Source organism: Schistocerca americana, chromosome X (genome assembly GCF_021461395.2).
Source record: "Schistocerca americana isolate TAMUIC-IGC-003095 chromosome X, iqSchAmer2.1, whole genome shotgun sequence".
In the NCBI taxonomy this organism is placed as follows: domain Eukaryota; kingdom Metazoa; phylum Arthropoda; class Insecta; order Orthoptera; family Acrididae; genus Schistocerca; species Schistocerca americana.
Window position 1 is genome coordinate 966,064,791 of NC_060130.1, and position 25,369 is coordinate 966,090,159.

The 25,369-nt window shown below is 37.9% G+C and overlaps 1 protein-coding gene across 1 annotated transcript in view; it reads right to left on the reverse strand.

Moving 5' to 3' along the window:
* LOC124555342 overlaps positions 1-25,369 on the reverse strand; it is an 856,442-nt gene that overhangs the window by 31,649 nt on the left and 799,424 nt on the right. Inside the window, exons 37-38 of the mRNA XM_047129223.1 lie at positions 24,028-24,083; positions 22,878-22,954 (exon numbers count right to left, since the gene is read on the reverse strand). Of these exons, the coding sequence (XP_046985179.1) occupies positions 22,878-22,954; positions 24,028-24,083 (133 nt within the window). The remainder of the gene's footprint in view (positions 1-22,877; positions 22,955-24,027; positions 24,084-25,369) is intronic.

The window sequence follows — 25,369 nt, forward strand, 5'->3', positions numbered from 1 at the left end:
AGAATAGTGGGGATGTGAAATGAGTTGGAATCCTATTTCCATTAATTTTGTGACCACAACTGCTGAGGTGTGTTCTGGTTCATTGGTGTGATGGAAAAGGATTTTTTTGTGGTCCAATCGCCGGTGTTTTTCTTGAAGCTCGGTTGTCAAACGGTCCAATAATGATGAATAATATTCAACTGTAATAGTTTTACCCTTTTCCAGGTAGTCGATGAGGATTACCCCTTGCAAATCCCAAAAGACAGTTGCCATAACCTTTCCAGCTGAAGGAATGTTTTCGCCTTTTTTGTTGCAGATTCTCCCTTGGTAACCCATTGTTTAGATTGTTGTTTGGTCTCAGGAATATAGTAATGTATCCATGTTTCATCCACAGTGACAAAACAATGCATTAAATCCTGTCGACTTCTCCTGAACAGCTGCAACTTCACATGATTCCATTTTTGGTCAAGTGTCAGCAATCATGGAACCCATCTTGCGGATAGCTTTCTCATGTCCAAATGTTTATACAAAATATTATGTACCCATTCATTCGAGATGCTCACAGCAGTAGCAATCTCATGCACCTTAACTCTTCTGTCATCCATCACCATATCATGGATTTTATCAATGATTTCTGGAGTCGTAACCTCCACAGGGCGTCCAGAACGTTCAGCATCACTTGTGCACATATGGGCACTCCAAAAATGTTGAAACCACTTATAAACTGTTCTAATCAAAAGTGCAGAGTCACTGTAATGTTTATCAAGCACCTCTTAAGTCTCCTAAGGCATTTTGCCTTTCAAAAAGTAATGTTTAATCACCACACGAAATTCTTTTTGGACAATCATTTGACTTCCTTGATTCACACAAATGTCAAACACAAAGAAATAGACCATTACAGCTGAAACTTGGTGTGTGTTCTTTCCAAAGATGCTACTAACTAGGCATGACCTCGATACACGCCAGTGGTGCCATCTCTTGGACTTTGCATGGACTTTTCAAACACCCCTCAAATACTCACGTGAAAAATCATCCAAATGACATTCTCAATGAACAAACTGATCTTAAACACAAAAATTATTTACAAAATTTTATTGATATTTTGGAAAATGAGACCAGATATAAACACACAGTAAACAAAAATGAAAGATAGCCATAGATACAAATCATAACAAAATTATAATACCAATGAAATACAACCATCATCACTGACTGGCAAAAATTATACTGTAAACATAAAGCATCAATGGGAACAAATTGTCAATCTAGCTGTCTAAAAAATTCTATGCAAACAGAAATTACAAGACTTATAACAGTCTAGCAACAAACAGACAGTCAACAGTTTACTCACTGATGCAACATGGGCATCTATTCTGATATTTGTAAGTATATACATAAGCTGAGCCTTATGTGCAACTTTTATAAACATAAGTTGACCCACCAACTGTAACATCTACGGGCTTACTTGAGAATGGCACTATAGCTGAAACAAGTTTGTAGTATGGAAGAAGCACTACTAATTAAACTATATGCAGCTTGCCTGGAAAAATTCGCTATGAAATGTCACATTATGATGTATACTATGGGCCCAACCAAAAAGAAAATAATTTGAATAGGATGGTGAGGTCCGTATCTGCAACACTAGAAGAAATATGACATTTATTATTCATAATTAAAACTGTCAGTGACTCAGCAAGGTGTTCAGTATGCATTTACAAAAATTTTTGATCATTTTTCCAATAACATAAAATGTCTTAACAGGCAGAAAAGCAAGTTTTAAACCTAGCTTAAAACCATTTCTTGTTGACAACTCATTCTATTCCACAGATGAATTTTTATCTAAAACTGACAGCCTGTACAAAAATTAACTAAAAAAAAATAATTTTAAGTGTATTTGCATGAGTAGGGCTGAAAATAATATCTTCATTAATGCTGACACTTATCATGTATACATATACTGTAAATTGACTCATACCACAAAATTTTGATTAAAATAATTGTTCAAACAAGCTATGGAACATGTAACTCACTGACTAACTTACTAACATGTAAATAGGAAACACAGACAAGCTGTTATAAACAGCACAGCAAACTCATTATCGTAAGAAAGACAGACAGAAGGACAATATTCACCACAACAGTACAGGTATGCATGGTGAGGCAGCTGAGAGCATCCACTATAAATGTATTCATAATGAGTAAATATATTGAGGTACAGTTCCACTTAGTTGTAGTGAGCAATGTTAGGAATTCCCTGACATATAGAAGTAATTTTTAACATTTATAACTGTGAAATTATGATAAAAACTTCCTTTATTTTTTAATGAAACTATATACTTTTTTCTGTTGTATTAAAACATTCAGAGAGGATTTCAATGACATGGCACATGTAGAACCTGTTATTCTTTGTCAATACGGGTACTGTTTTTTGGAAACTTCACTTCTTTTATTTTTATCATATTTAATTGCTTCTTCTTTTTCTTCTGCCTTTGTCCCACATTGGCGCAGCGTCAGCATTGTTATATACGGATGTGGTGTGGTTAATTCTGCCAGTACCTCGTCTCCTACCTTCCAAACTTGCTGTGAGGATGGGTGGTGAGTCGTGCTTGGGTAGTTCAGTTGGTAGAGCACTTGCCCACGAAAGGCAAAGGTGCCGAGTTCGAGTCTTGGTCCGGCACACAGTTTTAATCTGCCAGACAGCTTCATATCAGCACACACTCCACTGCAGAGTGAAAATCTCATTGTGGAAACAAACCCCAGGCTGTGGCTAAGCCATGTCTCTGCAATATCCTTTCTTCCAGGAGTACTAGTTCTGCATGGTTCGCAAAGAGCTTCTGTGAAATTTGGAAGGTAGGAGAAGAGGTACTGGTGGAATTAAAACTGTGAGGATGGGTCGTGAGTCATGCTTGGATAGCTCAGTTGGTAGAGCACTTGCTCTCCTGAGTTCCGAGTCTCGATCCAGCATGCAGTTTTAATCTGCCAGGAAGTTTCGTTTTCATCATGTGCATTGGTTTTATTTTTATTTATTTATTTATTTATTTTTGGCAGAGGCTATTAGAGCAGTGCCTGCTGTTGAAAAGAAAGTATGACCTACATGTCAGGTAGTGTAAGCCTTGACAGAAGAAATGATGTTAATGATGTCACTACTGTTCAATGTGAGAAGAACACCTGGCTCTTACTGAAGAGGTGGCAAACCTATAATTAATAAAAATAACTTTTTACAGGCATTTTTGATACAGTGCATTCATTTTATGGCTAGATGAATATCAAAGCTGGCAGCCAGACCTAGATAGGATAGATAGATAAAGATCTCCTGGCTTAATCATAAATGCACAACTACATCATGATTGTTATTCTCAGGACCAATCAATCAGACAGTTGGGTCATAACATTCAAATTTTAGAGTTTATGTTAAAGGACATAGCCATTCCAAATCCCAACACCTCTCTAGTACACTGCTTGAAAACAATGTGGATGTGGCGGTGATTCGAGAGACACACATAGGTGCTGAGGATAGCCTATAATTGAGAGGACATATAGCTAGTTACAAAGTCCTGGGAGCTATGTATCATCAGATCTATGGCTGTGCTACTTATTTATGCACAAATATTGAAAATATGCACCTGATATCTGCGAACTGTGTGCAAAATATTGAGACTATCTCAGTTGAAGTTGAAGGTGCTGGTATAACAAATGTCTATAAGCCTCCAGCAGATAACTGGACAGCTCAGGTTCTTCCCCTTTTCCTGGCATCCAAAAATACACACTGAAGAGCCAAAGAAACTGGTACACCTGGCTAATATTGTCTAGGGCCATCACAAGCATGCAGAAGTGCCGCATCACAGTGTGGCATGGACTTGACTAATGTCTGAAGTAGTGCTGGAGGGAACTGACACCAAGAATTCTGCACCACTGTCCATAAACCTGTGAAGAGTACCAGGGAGTATAGATCTCTTCTGAACAGCACGTTGCAATGCACCCCACATATGCTTGCTAATGTTAATGTCTGGGAAGTTTGGTGGTCATGGAAGTGTTTAAAATCAGAAGAGTGTTCCTGCAGCCACTCTGTAGCAAATCTGTATGTGTGGGGTGTCCCTTTGTCCTGCTAGAATAGCCCAAGTGCTTTGGAATGTACAATGGACATAAATGGATACACATGATCAGACAGGATGCTTATGTATGTGCCAACTGTCAGAGTCATATCTAGATATATCAGGAGTCACATATCACTCCAACTGCACACCCCCCACACCATTACAGAGCCTCCACCAGCTTGAACAATCCCCTGTTGACATGCAGGGTCCATGGATTCATGAGGTTGTCTCTATATCCATACACATACATCCACTTGATATAATTTGAAAGTAGATTTGTCCAACCGGGCAACATGTTTCCAGTCGTCAACAGTCCAATGTCAGTGTTGACGGGCCCAGGCGAGGAAAGGTGTAAAGCTTAATGTCGTGCAGTCATCGGGAATACACGAATGGGCCTTCAGCACCAAAAGCCCATGTCATTGATGTTTCATTGAATGGTTCACAAACTGACACTTGTTGATAGATCAGCATTGAAATCTGCAGCAATTTGCTGAAGGGTTGCAATCCTGTCACATTAAACATTTCTCTTCAGTCAACATTGGTCCCATTCTTGCAGGATCTTTTTCCAGCCACAGCGATGTCAGAGACCTGATGTTTTACCGGGTTCCTGATATTCATGGTAGACTTGTGAAATGGTCATATGGGAAAATCTCCAGTTTATTGCTACCTCAGAGATGCTGTGCTGTGTCCCATCACTCGTGCACCAACTATAACACCACGTTCAAACTCACTTAAATCTTGATAACCTGCCATTAGAGCACAGTAACCAATCTAACAACTAAACCAGACACTTGTTGTCTTGTACAGGTGTTGCCGACCACAGTACCATATTCTGAAAGTTTACATATCTCTGTATTTGAGTTTCCATGCCTATACCAGTTCCTTTTGTGCTTCAGGGTATTTTGGTAATTTCAGTACTCATCAGAGTGATTGGAACTACAATGATAAAGCTGAAAATGGTAAGGACCTTATAAACTGAGCTAAACATAACAACCTTAACCTAGTTTTTTACTCAAAGGACAAGGGGACATTTAAATCTGCAGCTTGGAAGAAGGATTCCAAACCTGATCTATGTTTTGTAAGTCATAATTCCCAGCGACAACCTCTCAATACATTAAGGATGGTCCTTGGAGGCATTCCAAATAGCCAACACTGTTCTGCAATTCTTGCTGTAGGAGTTCAAATACCTGTAATTAGATCAAACCCTACACCGAGGTGAAACTGCATAAAAGCTATCTGGGCTAAATTCTTCAAAGAACTTGATAAAATGATCAGATGGAGTGTCCCATTAAGCAAAAAATATGAGATTTGATGAAGTAGTTTCAGCAACAGCAAAAAGTGCATGCCTAAGTGATTCCAGAAAGAATATATTTCAGACTAGAGTAACAAAGACCTATGTCGGCCCTATTTAATGATCAATGATTGTGACACTGTTAAGGAATTGTTAAAACATCTTGGTGGAGCTCATAAAAATAGTGGGGAAAAGAAACAGAGAATATGGATTTTCAAAGGTCAAGCAGAGAGGCATGAGTACCTGAAGAAAACTAGTAGAAAGCTGATAGCCTACCTGCGAAGTTTCTGAAGCAACACCAGACCAGATTTCACATAGAATAACTTCACTCTCCACAGCACCCTAATATAAGACACATACATGAATTGTTATGAAAGAGCTTCTCAATCTGAAGCAATATGGCACACAATAAATCAGAATAACCCAGAAACTTCCCCTTATAAGAGGTCAAATCAGCACACTCCAGGATTGGATGGGATACATCCAGATTAGGTCATCAGTTGTGGAAACAAGACACATAAAAGACGTATGGGCTTCTTCACCAATACTATGCTATTGGGTACAATACCAAGAGTCTTCAAAAGAACAAAATCCATAGCTATACTGAAGCCTGATAAACCAGCAAATAAATGTTTTGATGTTATTGTGAGGCCTCTTTTGTTGTTTGTAATTTTGGTGATACATTGTGGCTACATCGATTTGTTTATTCTTGAATGCCACACAGCATGTTTGTTGGTGCTATATGTCATGATTTCTCCTAAATATATACTTTCCATATGATTTTGATTTCTTGTGTCCTTTTTTGTGATGGATGACTCGGTTAAAAAAATGACAGTTTTTTCAAAGAATATACTGAACCTCATTTTCTTCACTATTTCCTGTGGTGATTTAACTTTTTGCTATGATTCATAAGTGTTGTTGGACATCTGTATAGCCAGGCAGCTAAATTTAATCTTATCTTTAGACATTCCAGCTTTGATGTTCTTCTGGTTAACCTTGTACCATTCTCCCATCATGTATCACAATATACAGTTAAACAGAAGTGGTGACAAGCAGCCTCCCTGTCTTACAACTGCCTTTATGGAGTGTAGCTCCAAAAATTCTTCTCTTAACTTGGCTTTCAATTTTGTCTTGTTTAAAATAAGTTTTATTAATTTGATTAATTTAAGGTGAAGTCGAAAATTTCTTAAGATTTTCATGGACACAGTCATGCCATGTTAAAAGTTACAATGGTTATTGCGAAAGGCTCGAAAGGCTTGTTTTGTTTCTTGTGATATGCTGTCACTAATTTTAAGGTGGTAATCTTTTCTGCTCAGCTTCTCAATAGTCTGAAGTCCCCCCATCCCTCTCCCCTGGCAGGCTGTAACAGCTGTTTTACTCTGTAATATCAAACTCAGAACAAATTTTGCATGTAAGGGAGTTATACCTTAGTAATTACTTATATTTCTCTTCATCTCCTTTTTTGTGGAGTGGGGTGGATTACAGCCATGATGCAATATATATGGACTGTTTCTGTTACAATATTATGAAAAGGATAGTTATTCAATTTTTTGTACAGCCATGTATAGGGGTGTCCAAACTGTAGCACTGGCATATTTCCATGTTTCTATGAAAACTTGTTGGTCTTTCCCACATACTTTATAAGTTTTCAGCTCCTTAACTGCTGCTTCCACTCCTTGGGATTTCTGTCTTTCTCTTTTTTTTTTTGGGGGGGGGGGGGGGGAATGGAGGGGGAGGGAGTTTATGTTTTCATGGTTGGCCTTTATTAGCATGTTAATGTTAATACACAAATTTTAAAAAAATTCCCGGTGTTCTTTGCAGTTCAAAAGTTTATCGAATGCAGCATTTTTCTTATTACTGTATGCCATTTTTTTGTCCTCACTTTGTAGCATTGATGCAGGGACTTTATTTTTGTATTTATCTTTCAAAGGGTTTGTATTAGTTTCCACTATTAACTTGATCACCTATTTTTGATATTCTCTCTTGATTCACCTAATAATTTGGGTGAAATTTTTCAGGCAGTTTTGAGGTTGCCACTCCTGGTAACTTTCTTCGTGAATTTTGTCTCTTTCTGAGGTCTATCAGGCAAGTACTTAACATGAGTCTACGGAGATTAAATTTTCAACTTGTTTCATAATTGGTAAAGTTCTTTTAAACTGTCCATTAATTTTATGGTTTGTGTAATTTCTCAACAACTATTATTTCTGGTTAATTGGTATCATAATTCCTCTCATCTTCTTTGGTTTTCAGTTTTTCCTTCTTTATAGGTGGAAACTAATTTTGATCTTGACATTATAGATTTTTCTGTGAAAGAATGTGTCCATCTATATTTGTTCCACTTGTCAACTTCCTTTTATCTGGTCAGGGCGTTTCAAAGTTTTAAGTTTGTTTGGTCTCCTTTGAATTATTTGGGTTTGGAGATGAGATATTGCTGTCTACAGAGTTCAATAAGTCTCTGGGCATTCCTGATGGTGTATTTCTGAGGAGCCTATTTCCAGATTATATCTCAATGTCTTGTGTTTTCTTTCTGGAGTTGCATACTGAAATCCTCTAATAATAACTTAACCATGTTTTATTTAAAGAGACATTGTGTACTTCAGTACATTTCATAACTTTTCTACTTCTTTCATGGTTTTTCTTAGAAAATTTCTCTCTTTACCTCAGGCATGGGCATTTATGATGTTACAAATTTTGTTTACTCACCAAGTGGTGGCAGAACACACAAATAAAAGACTGTTGTAATTGCCAAGTTTTTGGAGCCAGTCACTCCTTCTTCAGGCAGAAGGGTTGAAGGGGAAGCAAGAGGGGTGAACGAAAAGGACTGGAGAGGTCTAGCAAAAGTGGCAGATTTTGGGAAAGTCTCCCAGAACTGCAGGCGAGGGGAGACTTACTGTATGGGATGAGAAGAAAAGACTGACTGTCGGGGACTGCATTGGATGAGATTTGAAAACCTGAGAGCTTAAAGGTAGAAGACAGGGTAATATGCAGACAGAGATTACTGCTTAAACACCATGCACGAGTTAATAAGAGTGAAAAGCTAAGTGCATTGTACATAAAAGAGGTGGGAGGGGGGCAGTGAAAATAGACGGAAAAGACAATGAAAGATGTAGAAAACTAAAATGGAGAGAAGCAAAGGGTAGTTACAGTGAAGAAATGCTGATACAGAAGAAGTAATGTAAATTAAGGCCAGGTGGGTGGCTAAAACCAAGGACATGCTGTAGTGCTAGTTCCCACCTGCGGAGTTCTGAGAAACTGAAGTCCAAGGGAAGAATCCAGATGGTGCATGTGGTAAAACAGGTGTCGAGGTCACAAATGTCATGCTGTAGAGCATGCTTTACAATAGGATATTGTGAGTTGCCAGTATACACCCTCTGCCTATGCCCATTGATCCTAATTGATAATTTGATGGTAGGCATTCCGATGTAGCATGCTGTAGAGTGTTTACATAACAGCTGGTACATGAGATGTGTCGTTTTGCCAGTGGCTCTCCCTTTGATAGTATATGTTTTGCCATTTACAGGGCTATTATAGGCAGTGGCAGGAGAGTGCATATGGCAAGTCTTGCAGCAGGGACGATCACAGGGGTATGAGCCATAGGGTAGGGAGTTGGGTACAGAAGGAGCATAGAGCCTGACAAGAATATTGCGGAGGTTGGGAAGGTGACGGAAAGCTATTCTAGGTGTGGTGGGCAAAAGTTCCAACAGAATGGATTTAATTTCAGGGCATGATTTTAGGAAGTCATGGCCCTGTCAAAGTAGGTAATTAACACATTCCAGACCAGGATAATACTGAGTCACCAGTGGCATCCTCTGAAGCTGTTTTGTAGTGGGATCAGGATTGGATGTGCTTTTCAAGTAGGTTTGTGGGGTCACAATGTGCAGTGAAGGCTGAGGTGAGAATGGTGGTATATTGCTGTAAAGGGTCTGCATCCGAACAAATATGTTTGTCTCAGATGCCCAGACTGTATGGGAGGGAACGTCTGACACGGAAAGAATGGCAACTGTCAAAATGTAAGTACTGTTGTTTGTTGGTAGGTTTAACGTGGATGGAATCATGTAGATGGCCTTTGGCGAGGACAATATAACATCAAGGAAAGTGGCACGAGATTCAGAATAGGACCATGTGAAATTTAATTGGGAGAAGGAATTCAGAGATTCTAGGAATTTTAACAGGTCAGCCTCACCATGAGTCCATATGGTAAAGATGTCATCAATGTATCCAAACCAAACTAAGGGCTGAAGACTTATGGATCCCAGGAAAGCCCCCTCCAAGTGACCCATGAAAAGGTTGGCATAGAAAGGAGCCATCCTGTCTCCAAGACCATACACATGATCTGTTTGTATGTCTGCCACTCAAAGGTGAAGTAGTTGTTGGTAAGTGCAAAGTTGATTAAGGTCAGTAGGAAGGATATCATAGGTTTGGAATCAGGTGGCACTTACCGAGAAAATGTTCAGCAGCAGACAGACCATGTATGTGGGAGATATTGGTTTAGAGGGAGTTGGCATCAATGGTGACATGCAAGGGGTGTGGTGGGAGTGAGACAGGCACAGATTTCAGATGATCTAGGAAATGGTTGGTATCTTTGATATAGGAGAGGAGTCTTTGTACTACTACCAACAAACAACATTACTTACATTTTGACAGTTGCCATCCTTTCATGTTGCCTCCAATACAATCTTGGCATCTGAGGCAAATCTTATTTGCTCGGATGCAGACTCCTTACAGCGATACACCACCATTCTCGCCTCAGCCTTCACAGCATGTCATGACCCCACCAAACTAGTTAAAAGGCAGATTTTTCGGGCCATCATATCCAATCCTGGTAGTGCTGATCCCAGCACAAAACAGCTTCGGAGCATGCCATTGGTGACTCAGTATTATCCTGGTCTGGAATGTGTTAATTACCTACATCGACAGAGCCATGACTTAATAAAATCATGCTCTGAAATGAGATCCATTCTGTTGGAAATTTTGCCCACCACACCTAGAATAGCTTTCCATCACCCTCCCAATCTCTGCAATATTCTTGTCAGGCCCTATGCTCCTTCTGCACCCATCTCCCTACCCTATGGCCCCTATCCCTGTGACCATCCCCACTGCAAGAATTGCCCTGTGCACCCTCCTACAACCACCTATAATAGCCCTAGAACTGGCAAAACATGTACTACCAAAGGCAGAGCCACCTGCGAAACGACACATAATATGCCGTCTATTATGTAAACATTGTACAGCCTGCTACATTGGAATGACTACCACCAAATTATCAATTAGGAACAATGGGCATAGGCAGAGGGTGTATGACTCCGAAAGCTTGCCAATTACAACAGTCTTTTATGCATGTGTTCTGCTTGGTGAGTAGATTTTTATCTGTCCAATTAAATAATTTTGTCAATAATTGAATGTTTTCATTGTTACAAATTTTGTTTGTAGTTTTCAAGGTTAAGGGTGAAATTCCTGATGGAATGGCTTGGAAGTCGATTATAGAATGTATTATTTTTACATTCATAGTAAACTCCATTTGAAACTGGGTGTTTTGCATCACAACCATTTGTCTAGGTTCCCTGTGAAACACTGTATCCTCAAAATTTGAATGGCTCCTCTGTGATAATTCTCATCTTCTGAAGCCCCGCTATAAAAAATATTTTGGTTCATCAATTTCAGTGGTACAGTTCTTGAGATTTCCAGTTCTTAGCAGAGAATTAATATTGTGTGTGGCTGGTTAATGATGGGCGACTGTGAATGCTCTGATTCATTGCTGCCTTCTAGGCATATACAAAAGGGTCAGTTACTTAAAAAGATAGACAGGTAAACAGCAAAATATGCCCAAGTTTTAGAGAAGTCAAAAGAAAATGTACTTTCAAATGGAACAAAACAACAGTTAAGGAGAAACTGAGCATTCCAAGCAAATGATAATAGGCCATGTTAGAGTTCGCTGAAATAAGCAAAACAATTTGAAAAAAAATCTTTGACAGGAAGTAAGAAGGTACAACAAAAATTAGTTGAGAGAAAAAATGCAAACAATACTGGTCAATTACACGCTTATCTTGCATATACATCTCATTTTAACAATTAACATTGCAGATTACACAGTAACTAATATCAGGAATAAAAATTCTACAAACATTCAAAGATTTCTATAGACACTGGATTAGTTCAAGAGATAGATTTAAAAAAGACAGTAATGACGAAAATAATGACATACAAGAAGCTATGCCAGATGTAGCATGCAATATATTCTATGTACAAAGGAAGGAAAAATGCCAACAGAAAATGATATTTCAATAGAAATAATTAAACCCACAAGAAAAAGCAATACAAAAGGAACCTGAAAAATAACTTTACACTATGCCTGCAGAGGAAGTTATTTCCCCAAAATTTTAACAACGCTCTAACTGAAATGTCCTGGCAGATTAAAACTGTGTGTCGAACTGAGACAAGAAATTCGGACCTTTCTTTGTTGTGGACAAGTGCTCTAACAACTGAGCTACCCAAGCACAACTCACAACCAACTCTCAGAGCTTGACGTCTGCCAGTATCTCATCTGCTACCAATGTTTTCATTGTTCTACTTCACATGAAATAAGATAAACACCAAACCTGAAAAACAATAGGCCTGTCATTCTCCCCTTCATAGCATATGAGACATTCTCTAGACTTAAAACTACCACACAGAAAAAACAATTGAATTATAATAAAGCAAGAGAACAAATTGTGTTTAGAAGTAGTTATAGCATGAGGGCTTGCTCAAGATATGAACAAAATTATAGAACAGAGCAATGAGTGTGAATTCCCATTCTGCATGGGATGCATAGATTATGAGAATGCTTTTGGCTCAGTTTCAACAAAATCTGTACTATCAGCATTTGAGAACTAAGGCATCAATTCAATTACTATTACTTGACAAAAAGAGTCATAGTCCTAGGCTTAGTGGGAAATGACTCGATCACTTGCCTAAGTACAGCCACATCCCAGTTCAAAGTAGTGTGTGTCATTACCTCACAGTGGAGCACAGAAAGTGACTGCAGGGGTACGCCTCTGTGGACAGTCGTGGGGTATCACTGTTAGAGCCGTTACATTTATTAATGGTGAGAAGGATGAAAAAAGTGAATAACATGTAATGCAGGGAAAATGTTATAGTGGTGTAAGCTGATTAATGCAAATTGCTATCGGAAGGGTAATATGCTGAGCAGAGTGGTAAGTATCAACCCTAAAGAAGAAGCAAACTGCACACAATAAATATCTCATTGATATAGTTAAATCTGTAATTAGGCAGCAATTTCAGCTATGTTATGAATATTACATGGAAATACCAACTCTGTGAAAACCTCACAGCATTTGTCACGCAGAAGTGGACTTTGAGTTGCAAAGGATCTCTGAGAAAAATTGCTGTCTATGAGATCTTGTTTCAAAAAGTGCCAGAATAAACAAACTGTGGAAACAAGCTGAAACAGTTTCAAAAAAGGCATTCTACATTAGATTTTTATGAAAACATTTAAATTAAAGTATCCAGTGGTTTATTTAGACAAAATGTGTATTTTTATGTATTACAATGAATGAGTAATGGGAAGGTGATAGTGTCTGAGGAGTAATTATTTTGCTAAGAAGGAAATTGGCATACAGACTTGATGTGCATGACAGCATTCCACTGGTAAGAATACTGGAGTGTACTCTATTAATACCTCCCTCATTTGTTTCTCGAGAATAAATATAACTGTGCTGTTGCCATGCCCAGGCACTTCAGTTTAGTTTTCTTGGTAGCTATTAGTGGAAATAAATTTCAAAAATGAATGGACGAATTAAACAGAGCAAGTTCTGAAGCAGGCCTGCAAAGCAATATAGAACAAAACACAGGCAATGACTTCTTGTGTCTAGAGCAGCTTAACACAGCGATTACATGGATGAAAATTTTCAATTAGTGTGAATTCCCAGTTTTAACTAATGGCAGTCAGACCTAGACTTTCAGTGTGAGAACAGTTCAAAAACTGAACACAGCTCAGTGATCCATGATGGAATTAATTGTATCAAAAGGACATAATATCACCTGAAAACACCACTCAACTGGAAGGTAATAACACAAAGTGTGGTAAAGACAATCTACAATCTTACCAGAACCATAATAAACAAAAATCACATGGAGGTAGAGATGTGGGAACAGATTACCAAAAAACACATGCACACCAGAAAGTCAAGGGGGAAACCTACAAGCTGCCAGCAGAATGCCCCCTCCAATGTCAAAAGTAAGAGGAGGGTAAAGACCAGCAAGGTAAAATCTGCAACAAAACTGTATTGGCTATTTTCAGGCTGTCCAGATGAACAGGCATCATGAAACAGCAAAAGAAGAGAGGCATCAAAGATACACAAGAATGCCTAGAATTAAGCACCAGAGGAAGAAACAAATGTTTGAAACTGGAAGTCAGTGAAGACACTCAAAACAAAACTGAGAGACAGAAATTATGGCCAGAAGGAGTAATCTTCTGTCCCTTCCTGTTTTGCAACTGACTGTTAAACAGATAATGATGTTGAAACTGCTATGGAATGTAAAAGGCTGAAAATCCATACTCAGTATTTTACCAGACAAAATGATGTTGAGCAGTGATATTCCTATTTTTGCAAAACCTTTCTCCAAGAAACATGGAATACAAACAGTTTCTATATCACAAATGCACTGGCTAAAGCTGAGATGGAAGGGAGCCCATCAGTAGGAGTGACTAAAACCCAGCCTTAGGTCAAGCAAAGCATGCAGAGATAAAAGACTATCATAATACAGTTGAACAACACAAAATCATAGGAATCTATATAAGACCAAGTGGTAGAAATCATTAGACCAGAATGGTTCAAGAGACCCCAACCTACTGGCAAGAGAACCAAACTGCTGAATAGACAGGTCGAATAACAAAACAAAGGTCCTTATGGAGCTCACAGAAGAGGAAGGCTTTACCCACATCAAACGGAGCACAGAATAAAACCTACACCTCACAAAATGCTTCCAGTGCCATGAATCTTATATTTTACTGAGGAAATAAGATAATGCTCCAAAGCTTAACAACCACCACAGATTCTCCAAGCATGCATATAAGGAAACACCTCCTAGTAAGGACATAATTTCAGATCATGACAACAAAGAGAGAGAGACAAAATGAACAGCAGTGGGCTCCAAGAAAAATCACCCCCAGCCTACCAGCATAGAACATAAGTGACAGAAAAATAGTAACCACAATAGAAAGACGCAACACTAATGATGCACTGCAGAGATCAACTGAATCCCTGATGCAGTCTTGGAAAAACTGAATAAGCTGAGAAAGAAAAACATGAGCAACGAAAATCTGTGATGAAGCTATATACTTACAAGAACAAGATATAGCTCACTGCTGAAAGAAAAGAAACAACAGTATACCCTGATGAAAGAAGAATTACTACAGGAAGCAGAAGCAAAGCCCTGGAACCAGGGAAGCCAAAGATGACTCCAAGCATCTTCATGACAACACTTCATAAACCTACTCCAGAAGCAGAGCTCGCATTATCAGCTTGAGGGAAACAGTCTTTACCTGAAAACAAAATAACAACAGAAGCTGAAGTCTGATGAGTAACTGAAACAAGCAAACCAAAAATGTAGTCAGTTCAAACAATAACATGTATGAGCTAATGAAAGGAACAATGCTATATGCTGTGAAACTCTGGACAGCACTATTCAACAAGTGCCTAGAAATCGTGGACATCCCTAAAACATGGAGAGAATTAACAGTTAAAGTTATGTACAAAGGAAAAGGATAACAGAACTCACCAGATTCATGTAGACCAGGGATCCCCAAACTATTTTGGACAAGTGACCCCTTTTCCAAAATCAACTGTTACCTCAGACCCCCATGGCCAAATTACCTACTTTTAAGATCAACCCCCTTATTCAAAACGGTCCGCTAACTTAAAACAGCTGCTACAGAGTGTTATTTTTCATTCTGATTTAGGTCAATGGAGGAAGACAGAGTGAGAATTAGCAATGCTTTAAGTTAGCAGACTATTATGAATAAGGGGGCCTATCTTTAGTTTTTTCCTATTGATACAAAATACCTAGGTACTATAAGACCAAGTGGAAAACTTTGCACTTGGTTAAGTGAGTAAAGTGGACTTCATTTTCTCATCAAAATTTAACAAAATAAAAAGACGTACAATTCAGTAAATATCAAGTTTAATTTATAATGATTATTACAAATTAAGTACTTAAAGAATCTTAAGTAGGTAGGAAATCATATTTAAAAAAGTATTAATTCTCAAAGAGAAAATAAAACATTCAGTGTGATGGATGAATCTGGTGACTATCTACCAATCTAGCTACATCCAGTTCAATATTGGTGAGTTGCAGCCTTAAATCTCCACGTTCGTTGATTTTCAAACAGTTTCTTTGTTTTGTCAAAATGTTTGTTACCACACTGAAGCTTTTTTCAAGTGGGTATGAGGATGGAAAAGCGATAAGGTATTTTTCAGCAATGTTATACAATGTAGGATACTGTGTTTCAATGTTGCGTTGCAACCAGAACTTCTGATAGCCTTGGTTGAACTTCTGCTTAAGCTCTTCATCTGTGCTGATGGTACTCAACTCTTGTGTTAATTTAATAGGGGTCGATTTTTTAGACCTCGCTGACCCCCAAAATCAATTTTCGTTTATGTCGACCCCTAGGAAACCGATATCGACCCCTTGACTGCAACACCCTGGGAACAGCACAGCTTCATTCCTGGAAGGTCAACCACCCAAGCAGTGGACATGTTCTCCAGTTCATAGTCGAAGCCCTGTCTGAACCTAAAGGATGTGTAGATGCAGTCTTTGTTGAGTGTAAACAAGCTTTTTATGGGATAAACAGGAGTAGAGTATTGAAAAAATTAGAAACAATACTAGGTGAAGAAAGTCAGATCCTCGAGTTCATAGCAAGCCTCCCCCAAGAAAACAGAGTCACAATTCAGATGGATTAATTCAGGCCCAAGGAATCCAGTGAACAAATGTAGTACTGCAGGGAGACCCTACCAGTCCTACTGTATTCACTATAATTACCCATGAAGTGATCTCAAGGATACAGTCAGAAGAACTGAGAAGGTGGCTGTATGCTGTTGATATGGTTCTGTCATCAGAAAGAAGAGAGTCCCTGCAAGAAGACACTAACAATCTGGAAAAATTGTCCCAAGAGAATGACCTGGTTATAAATAAATATAAGATAAAACGAATGAAATTCAGGAAAGGTGGAGGCCTGGCAAACAAAGGCAAATTCACATGTTGGGAACAAGATCTGGAAATAGACAAAAGCTAGGAATTACACTGTGGATGACAGATCATACATTTTCCAAGTACACTGAAGCAGAGTAGTAAGAGCAAAAAAGGCACCTATTGAATCCACTACCTGTAAGAACAGCAGTGAGATTATTCAACAGAAAGGTTGTGCTGAATGCATCATATGGCATGCAGCTTATACAAAGACACCTCATGTAACGAAATATTGAACGGCTATAAAGAAACTCAAGTCAGCATACCTGAAAAGAATACTATGTGTCTCAAAATACACTCAGAACAGAGTAACCTACATCTTGGCAGACACAGCCTACTTCACTGAAGACCTGATGGTGGCTCATAACCAGATATCAACCTCAGGAAGCACCAGACGACTGGAAGACATGAGGCAAAAAAAACAGGAGATACACATCATGGACTCCTCAACTCCCCAGCAATGATAAACTGTGAATGGAAGGAAGTCACCTTCCAGCTGTACCACCTGTACATGAGGGTGGCAGTCCAAATATGCTCATCCAAAGCATATCATAACCCCACTGATAGTTGACAGTGCACCACACACAGAAGATATTGCAATACATATCACACCATTGAGAGTAAACAAAGAACTTTGTCACCATTTCACTATGCAAATGTTGATAATTTTAGTTAACTAATAAATCCTTGTACACATTTTATTTAATAAAATATTAATTTTAAAAGGGTGTTCATGAAAATTTGCAACATTTAAAAAACTGTCTAACTGAAATTCAGTCAACATCAAAGGCAGGTAAAACCATTGCAGAAGCAACAAGAATTTTAAAACACCTGAATGATGACAATTTCAAGATATGGTTAGGGCATATTCCTCAGATTATATCTCATACTGAAATAATTTACAACCAAATGCAATCTTGAGAAATTACTGCATTTAAATCTGAGTCTTCTAGCATCAAAACTGGCCAGGACACTGTATGCATATTTCTCATGAAAATCCTCTAGATTTTTTGAAATCTGCTTCATAAGTAACCCATTTTTTGGTTAACTTAAAAGTTTTGACTTGGCCATATTTGTTGCAATTTTACATAATCCCTGTCTTTTTTCATAATAATGTATTCTTTTTATATCCCAAAATCTTGTGAAAAAGCAGTTAAATGACAATAAAGTGACATTGTAACTACTCTTGTTTATAGCAATAAAAAAAAGTTTTTAAATTGGATAATAATATATCGGGGAGATTATCAGAAAACTGAGGGGAATATGAAACAGGATTTCTCTCACTAAAAGTTTGCAGTTCACTTAGATCTTGAATACAATACAAAGAAAATGATCTGCACATAACCAAGTATGTTAATAGAATGATTATTATGACAGACCTCTTAACACTTACTGAGTTATATTGTTGTCCTCAGTTTGCTCTCATTTAGATTACAATACAAGGAATTTCACATGAATCACTAATCCAAATTTCAGAGAGTTTTCTGAAACTCTCATAACTAGTGCAAGCTATTCCACTTGCTGATGACTTTCTATAAAACTGCAATGACTGAAGATCTTCCCAGATTGGACCAAAACATTTCTTGCAGGAGATTTTTTACATCTTTTGTTTTAGAGACAGAATGAGTAATGTCTTTGATCACCATGTGAGGTGCCATTTGAGTCAGCGGTTTTCATTTTTTACACAGACTTTGGTACTTCCCAATATCATTACTGTAAAATACCTCACATTTTACATGGACAGAATTTTGTGCCTTCTCAGTTTTCTTCTTAATAATTATTTTGGTCGCAGCTAATGGAAAATGCCATTGAGAAGGAGGCTTCAATATATCAGCAGCCTGTGATTTCCAATCATTCAACTCACAAGCCACACCCAGATGAAAAGCAGATAATATCTGTTCATATTCATCAGAGTAAGAAGACCGTGAACACAGTAATTAGTGCAAAAGATTGGTGTTACTCAACAAACAAATGAAATATTATGACTTCAAAGAATATAGAAAAGAAAGATTTGTTTTGCCTACTGAAATGGTCACATTGTTGCATAATATAACAACACAAAATTACAGGCAAAAATCCTATGACACGAAGCTCGTTGCTTGTTCCTCGACTGATGGGTTATGAATTCACTGCCTGTAAGACTTGGCCCATTCTGTTGCACAACCAGGAATTCAGCACTCTGTAATATGAAGACATGGCCGATTTTTAAGCATATTCTTTTTTCATTTGACAGTGAGACACTTCTGCATTAAACTGATAACTTTAGCTCACTTTCAAAATTTTGTGACTTGGCCGGTTTGTTACTAGGTGCCTCAGTTACTGAATATACAACAAATTTCAAAACAGCTATTTCTGAATTACAAAATTCAAGGTACTTTGAGAATCCTTCAAAGCCATGGATGGCAGTAGCTAAAGAACAGTGTGACTGTTCAGAGGTTGGACAAAAATATGGGAACACTATGAGAATTGCATGCTTGAACATAAATGATGATGTTAGCCAAGCCTGCAGGCTGCACTGTTGTATTTGACCATGAATGGCACCTGCACAAAGTCCTTAACATGTTGAAAGTGTCAGTTGTGGTCAAAACACTGTTCTGTGTAATTTTGAGTGCATTATGTTAGAGCTAAGTGATTTGAATGTGGGAAAATTGTTACTTGTATGGCAGGTGCTTACATAACCAAGGTAGCAAAAATTTTTGGTGTTTCAAGAGGCATTGTGCCAGAATATCTATACCACATAGTGAAAATTAAACTCTGCCCAAACAGGCCATGAAGGTCCAATGGTACCGACCGGCCACCATTTCATCCCTAGCCCACAGGTATCACTGGATGCAGGTATGGAGAGGGGCATTGTGTGAAACTGGAAGAACATCTGCTGCTAAGTCACAACATGAATGAAAGTGTGTGTTGGTTGGTCATGATGGGCAGTCATTGAAGATGGTTCTGACAAAAAATAGGATGATGACAGCTGCAAAATTCACTGCAGAACTGAATGTCACACTTGCGAACCCTGTTAGCATTAAAAAAACATGAGGGGAGCTCCACAAGCTGGGACTTGTAGGGCAAGTTGGAATTTCAAAATCAGTGATGAAAACGCTGTAATAGTAAAATATGATGGCAAAGCCATAAAACCTGGACTATTAAGCAGTGGAAGAATGTCATTTGGTTGGATGAGTCTTGTTACACTGTAATGTCCAACCAAGTTTATGTTCCAAGAGTGAAACATGGCGTCGGCTCTGTGATGATTCGAACAGCCATTTCATGATATTCAATGGGCTCCATGGAAATTCTGCAAGGTCACATTACTGTCAAGGATTATGTAACCATTTTGAGTGATTAGACCCAAGTTTGGTCCCCAGTGGTGATACTGTGTTTCAAAATGACAGGGTTCCCATCCACACAGCTTGTATCATCCAGGACTGATTTTGAGAGTATGAGCATAAATTGTCACATCTCCCCTGGCCACTACAGTTGCCAGATCTCAATATTATTGAGCCTTCGTTATCTACTTTGGTGAGAAGGGTGTGTGATGAGTATCTGCCAGGAGAACAGTTACACAAACTTGTCACTATAAACCATACAGGACCTGTATTTACACATTCTGAGGTGACTGGAAGATGTTTTGAATGCCAACAAGTTTCCTACACTGTATGAGGCATGGTAATGTGTTGCGTTTGTGGTGTTCCCATCTTTTTCACAAACCCTATGTTGATGTAATGGGCAGATATTATTTCGCTAAACACTTAGTACCGGCTAAAATGTTCTACAATAAATGCTTCATTAGTTTTAAGAATTAACATCATACAAAAGAGAGTGTACTGGCCACTGAAGTGCAGCCCATGATTGACACTGAAAAGCTTGAAACTGAACTAAAAGTATTCTAGTGTGTGGTTAACATTCATGGATATTGCAAATTTATTGAGCTGCTGAAATTTATCTTCAAAACTAATCTAAATGATGTTCTGTGTGAGGTTATGAAACTGATAAAAATCCTCTTGACAGTTAACATGACTAGATCTGAGGCAGAATGCTGCTTCTCAATTGTTATGCCAACATCTTCCTAGTGACCTCTCAGTCTGTGGGTAGACAGGATAGCTTGCTGCCTATTCAGTTCTGATGTGAGGAGCACAAAAACACTGGCACTATAGTGAGTGTGTTTACCACATACCAGGCCTTTGCTGCCTGATCTCTATATGTGAAAAGAAGTGGCGCTTTTGCATAACTACACCAGGGCATACCTGTGTAAATAATGGTCACTCCACCCATGCAGTATCTATTGTCTATTGCTACTTACACCAGGAATGTCACCATGTCAGCAGTAGACACAATGTGGGTCATCCAGTCTCACCTAAAACTAGCTGCCACTAGTTTTATGGGCCACACCTAGAAATAATGTCACTGGGGTCTGAACTTTTGCCTTCCAGCTTGGACCTGGTACAGGTGGGCATCAACTGACTTCTCGGCTCTTACAAGGCATCTTTGGTTCACTACCCATGCTGTGATGCCTCCTGCACCCAACAAACTGAGAGCTTCTAGCTGGGTGCTGCATTCATGCCTAACAGTGTCGCTGGTCTGCTTATGAGAGTGCTGCTGCTCTGCACCTGATGTCTGCAGGTCTGATGTATCCATATGCCCACTGAGGCACTCGCACTGCTCCTTCACTGGTGACCATCTTCTGCTGCTGTGCATTAAGCTGGACAAGCACCACTGCCTGGGGTCATTGCATACCACTGGGAAATTATCTGCTTCAACTGTATGAATTCTGCTGAATAAATATGCTGCTGTTACCACTGCACTTATGATTCCACAATGGCCAAGGAACTGGTTCTTTGTATTTGCCACACACTCAACCTTCCTGACCCATAATATACCACTGAAAAGCGTAAAGACTTTTTCTGAGAAGCCCAGTGGATTCTAAAATACTAAATACACTTTCAATGGGCACTGTCATCCAAAGGTCAAGGGGAAAAATACTGATCTTGTCATGCAAATTAAAAGAAGAAGAATGGATTTGATTTTGAAATGAATAGATCAAGCTTTGACTACAACAATTTAGGTTAATGTTGTTTTCTTTTTGTTCTTCTAGAATTTTATCAAGTTTCTGAGTAAATTTAGTTTTTATACATGTTTCTTTTCACACAATTATAAACCAAAAAGGTAAAAATAATTTTCTGGAGAAACATCCCCATTTATTTTAGCTATGAGCCACCACTGAATAGGAATATAGTATTAGTAGCCTAAGTATTAGTACTAGTAGTGGTGGTGGTGGTGGAGATATTCATTAATCAAGTGATAGAACAAACAACAGAAGGGTGACAAAACTAAATGTAAAACACATACAACCTACGAAAATCTACTGCTCTTTTTCTCAAAAATGACACCTGACTGTGGATCGGAAAATTAGTCATAGAAAACAGCACATCAATTAGCATGAAGGTAATAAATAAAATGTTAGCTATGTAATTGCACAAGTAAAGAATTACAATACATTTAATATGAAAAATACAGTAAATTTATGTTAAAATTCAGCATGTAACAAACCCATTACTGTAAATGTAATATTGTCATTATATAATTCAAAACTGGAACCATCATAGTCTATCACCATTTTCCACAAACTAGACTGTAATACAGCAATGAAAGAAAGAATAAATGAATGAGGGAACTAACACAGATAAGGGCATCTTCCTACATATGAAAACCACTGGCAAAATTACAACTGTCTGTCTTCAGTAATAGTTATTCTGTTCCGCATCCACAGTAGTAAGCTTCAGTGAATTAACACAATGATATCATCAGATACAAATTGGGGCAAGTCTAGAATGAACAGATAAATTGTTGTAACCTGACTGTAATGGGGCTGAAAAAGAATGTAAATGACACCAGTATGAAATAACTTGTGACATCAAGTACTCGTGAAAATGGAATGGCTGCCCACAGCTTACCATCAGAAGGGAAAATTCATTATTGCTAACATACACATTTAGAAGAACAGAAAACTATTCACAGCTTTTAGAACTGTTTGTTCCTTCCTTAGGGAGACAATATAAGGAAATATAAAAACAAAGCAGCCACATATATACAGCTACATGAACTATAAACAAACCACTTATATCAAAACAACTTATAGAGCAATTGAAAGAATACACTGAAGAGGATGTAAAAGAGTTTATGTACAAATTAAGCATGGTTGTACATATCATACTATTAATTGCAGCCTGCTTTGGTTTTATATTATATGTTATTGTATTATAAGTCTAGCTTACTTCTTCATTTTCCTGTTGGTAATGCTGTGGATGCCGATCATGTCTCTCTTTCTTCTTGGAGCTGCCAGGAGATAACCCTACAAAAAATAGCATTTCCCACTTTTTATTGAATCCATCAGCAACAGGCACAATCAATACCTATTACATACTAAATTCAAAATGTATTTATGAAAATCAATGTAGTCACTAATAAGGCAAAACATAGAAATTCAAACTCATATGGAGGCTTACCGATATTTGTTCTTCTGATATTATTTGTAACTGGAACAAGAAGAGAGCTAAAAATCAGAATGGTACCAGAATTACCCTCCCCAACACATCAAATGTTGGCATGTGAAGTACAGATGCACATGTAATACTGGGAGTAAACAAATAAAAATATGCCAGACAGCAAAATGTGTTGCTGAAAGTTTAAAGCTTAAAAGTAGCATCTTTATGTGTTGCAACATGTACAAACCTAAAATACAAGACTTTCTTTCCCCTTTGCACAGAAGGCTCTAGAATTCTAACAAAAATGAAATCACACACTTGTCTCTTCCTCATTCTTTACAAAATAATAACCAAGAATATTTTTCCTAGGAACATGAAACACACTAAACTCATACAGTGATACAAGTTCAAATCAATGTGTATTATAATGTTGTTGTATGGTATTATCTTTACTCGTAGTTAGATCTCCCTACACATTCTAAAACTAATGAAATGTGGGTTGCAATCAAAGGTTGTGGCTGAGGAATGCTTCACCATGTGACAGCCATGTTTCTGAAAATGTGAAGTAAGGGATTCACTAATGTGAGGCATACCACTCTAAAAGTTGAGTTCTTTTAGCAAACCAGAAACTTGAAAAAATGTCTCACAACTTATGAATAATTATTATTTCAAAAATAATCTTCAACAACACTTCATTCCACTGACCCATTTTCAATTGATTGCCTGTAGCAGCTATAATCAGATGTACAGAAGGAAGTATGAAAGTAATTATGTAAGTAAGTACGTAAATAAATAAATAATTTGTACTACCACATCAATTTTCCGACAGATAATTCTCAATGATGTGTAACAGTAGAAAGAGATTCTTATGAAAGTTTTTGGAACAACTGCTTATTAACTTAACTTGAAATCACCATCATGTACACGAGTAATAACATACCTCTTGCTTTCTTGGCATGCTTCCTGGAATCTGGTTCGTCATGTCCCCATGTTCCCCTGGTGACAACAAATATTAATTAATATCTTTGAATGATGCTTTAGCATTTAAATCACAAAAAGGCATATAACAATGACATACTTATGAAGATGAAATATGAAATGGAATCACGATAATTAATCCTTAGTAGATAAAAATGTGGAGAATGAAGGACAGAGTCATTTAACACTGCCCTTTAGCTAGAATACAAAACACACATGACATAAAACTGAAATAGACACATTACAGGCAACATAAAAAGGTGCATCCTCTCAAAAGATTACAAAACCATGGGTCCAAGGGCAATGTCCTGAAGGAAGATTGATCAGTCACATTTTGTCCCATCTCTGTGAATGGAAAGAGGTGCACCGCGATTGGACAGTTGGTTTCAATGACTGCAATTTGTTGTGCATCACTTTAGGTCACTTTCTTTCTATCAGAAGATTACCTACTGGTTAAACAATGAGTCAGCAGCTTGTGGACAGACATTTTCATGCACTGTATTCCTGACAAGTTTCTTTGGCAATTAATATACATTGGATGTCATGCTCTTGACGATCAAGCAAAAAAAAAAGTCTTTGAAATGTGTCACAGGTAGTCATGCACACCAAGTCATCTTAACTTGTGTACATCAATGATATAATAATATAATAATTCCACAAAATTCAAACCTAAATTGGTTCAAATGGCTCTGAGCACTATGGGACTTAACTGCTGAGGAAATTACCTAGTACATTATGCTGACAATATCTCTTTCATGAGCTGTGGCTTTACAAAACACTTGGCAGCGCAAAATAATACAAAGAACATTAGCCTCATCACAGAATATCTCAAAAAAAAAAAAAAAAAAAAAAAAAAAAAAGAAGGTTACTTAATAAGGGCAAGACAATTCTGATGGAGTTTCTGCTAAATAATAAATCAAGACAAGTGGATGCTGAGCCAGGGCTATCAGTTGAAACAATTGATAAATATAAATTCCTGAGTGTTACAGTAGATGAACATCTTACATGGAAGAAGCACATCAGTTATATATGTACAATAATCTCCTGTAAAACCTACCTGCTTAAATGCCTTTCTAGTATAACAGCACCATCTGCCTTAAGACATCTCTAGTTTCAGGACTGTACTACAGTTCAATTCTTTTATCTTGGCGGCTCGCGCACGCCCACCCAGACGCGAGAGATTGCTGCGTTGCCAGTTGCAAACGACACACGCGCCAAGAGAAGCAGCGCTATCTGATTGCTTTGACACACTTATCATTCGATTTCCCAAAAACTATTTGGCCCAAAAATTTGATTTTTGCACT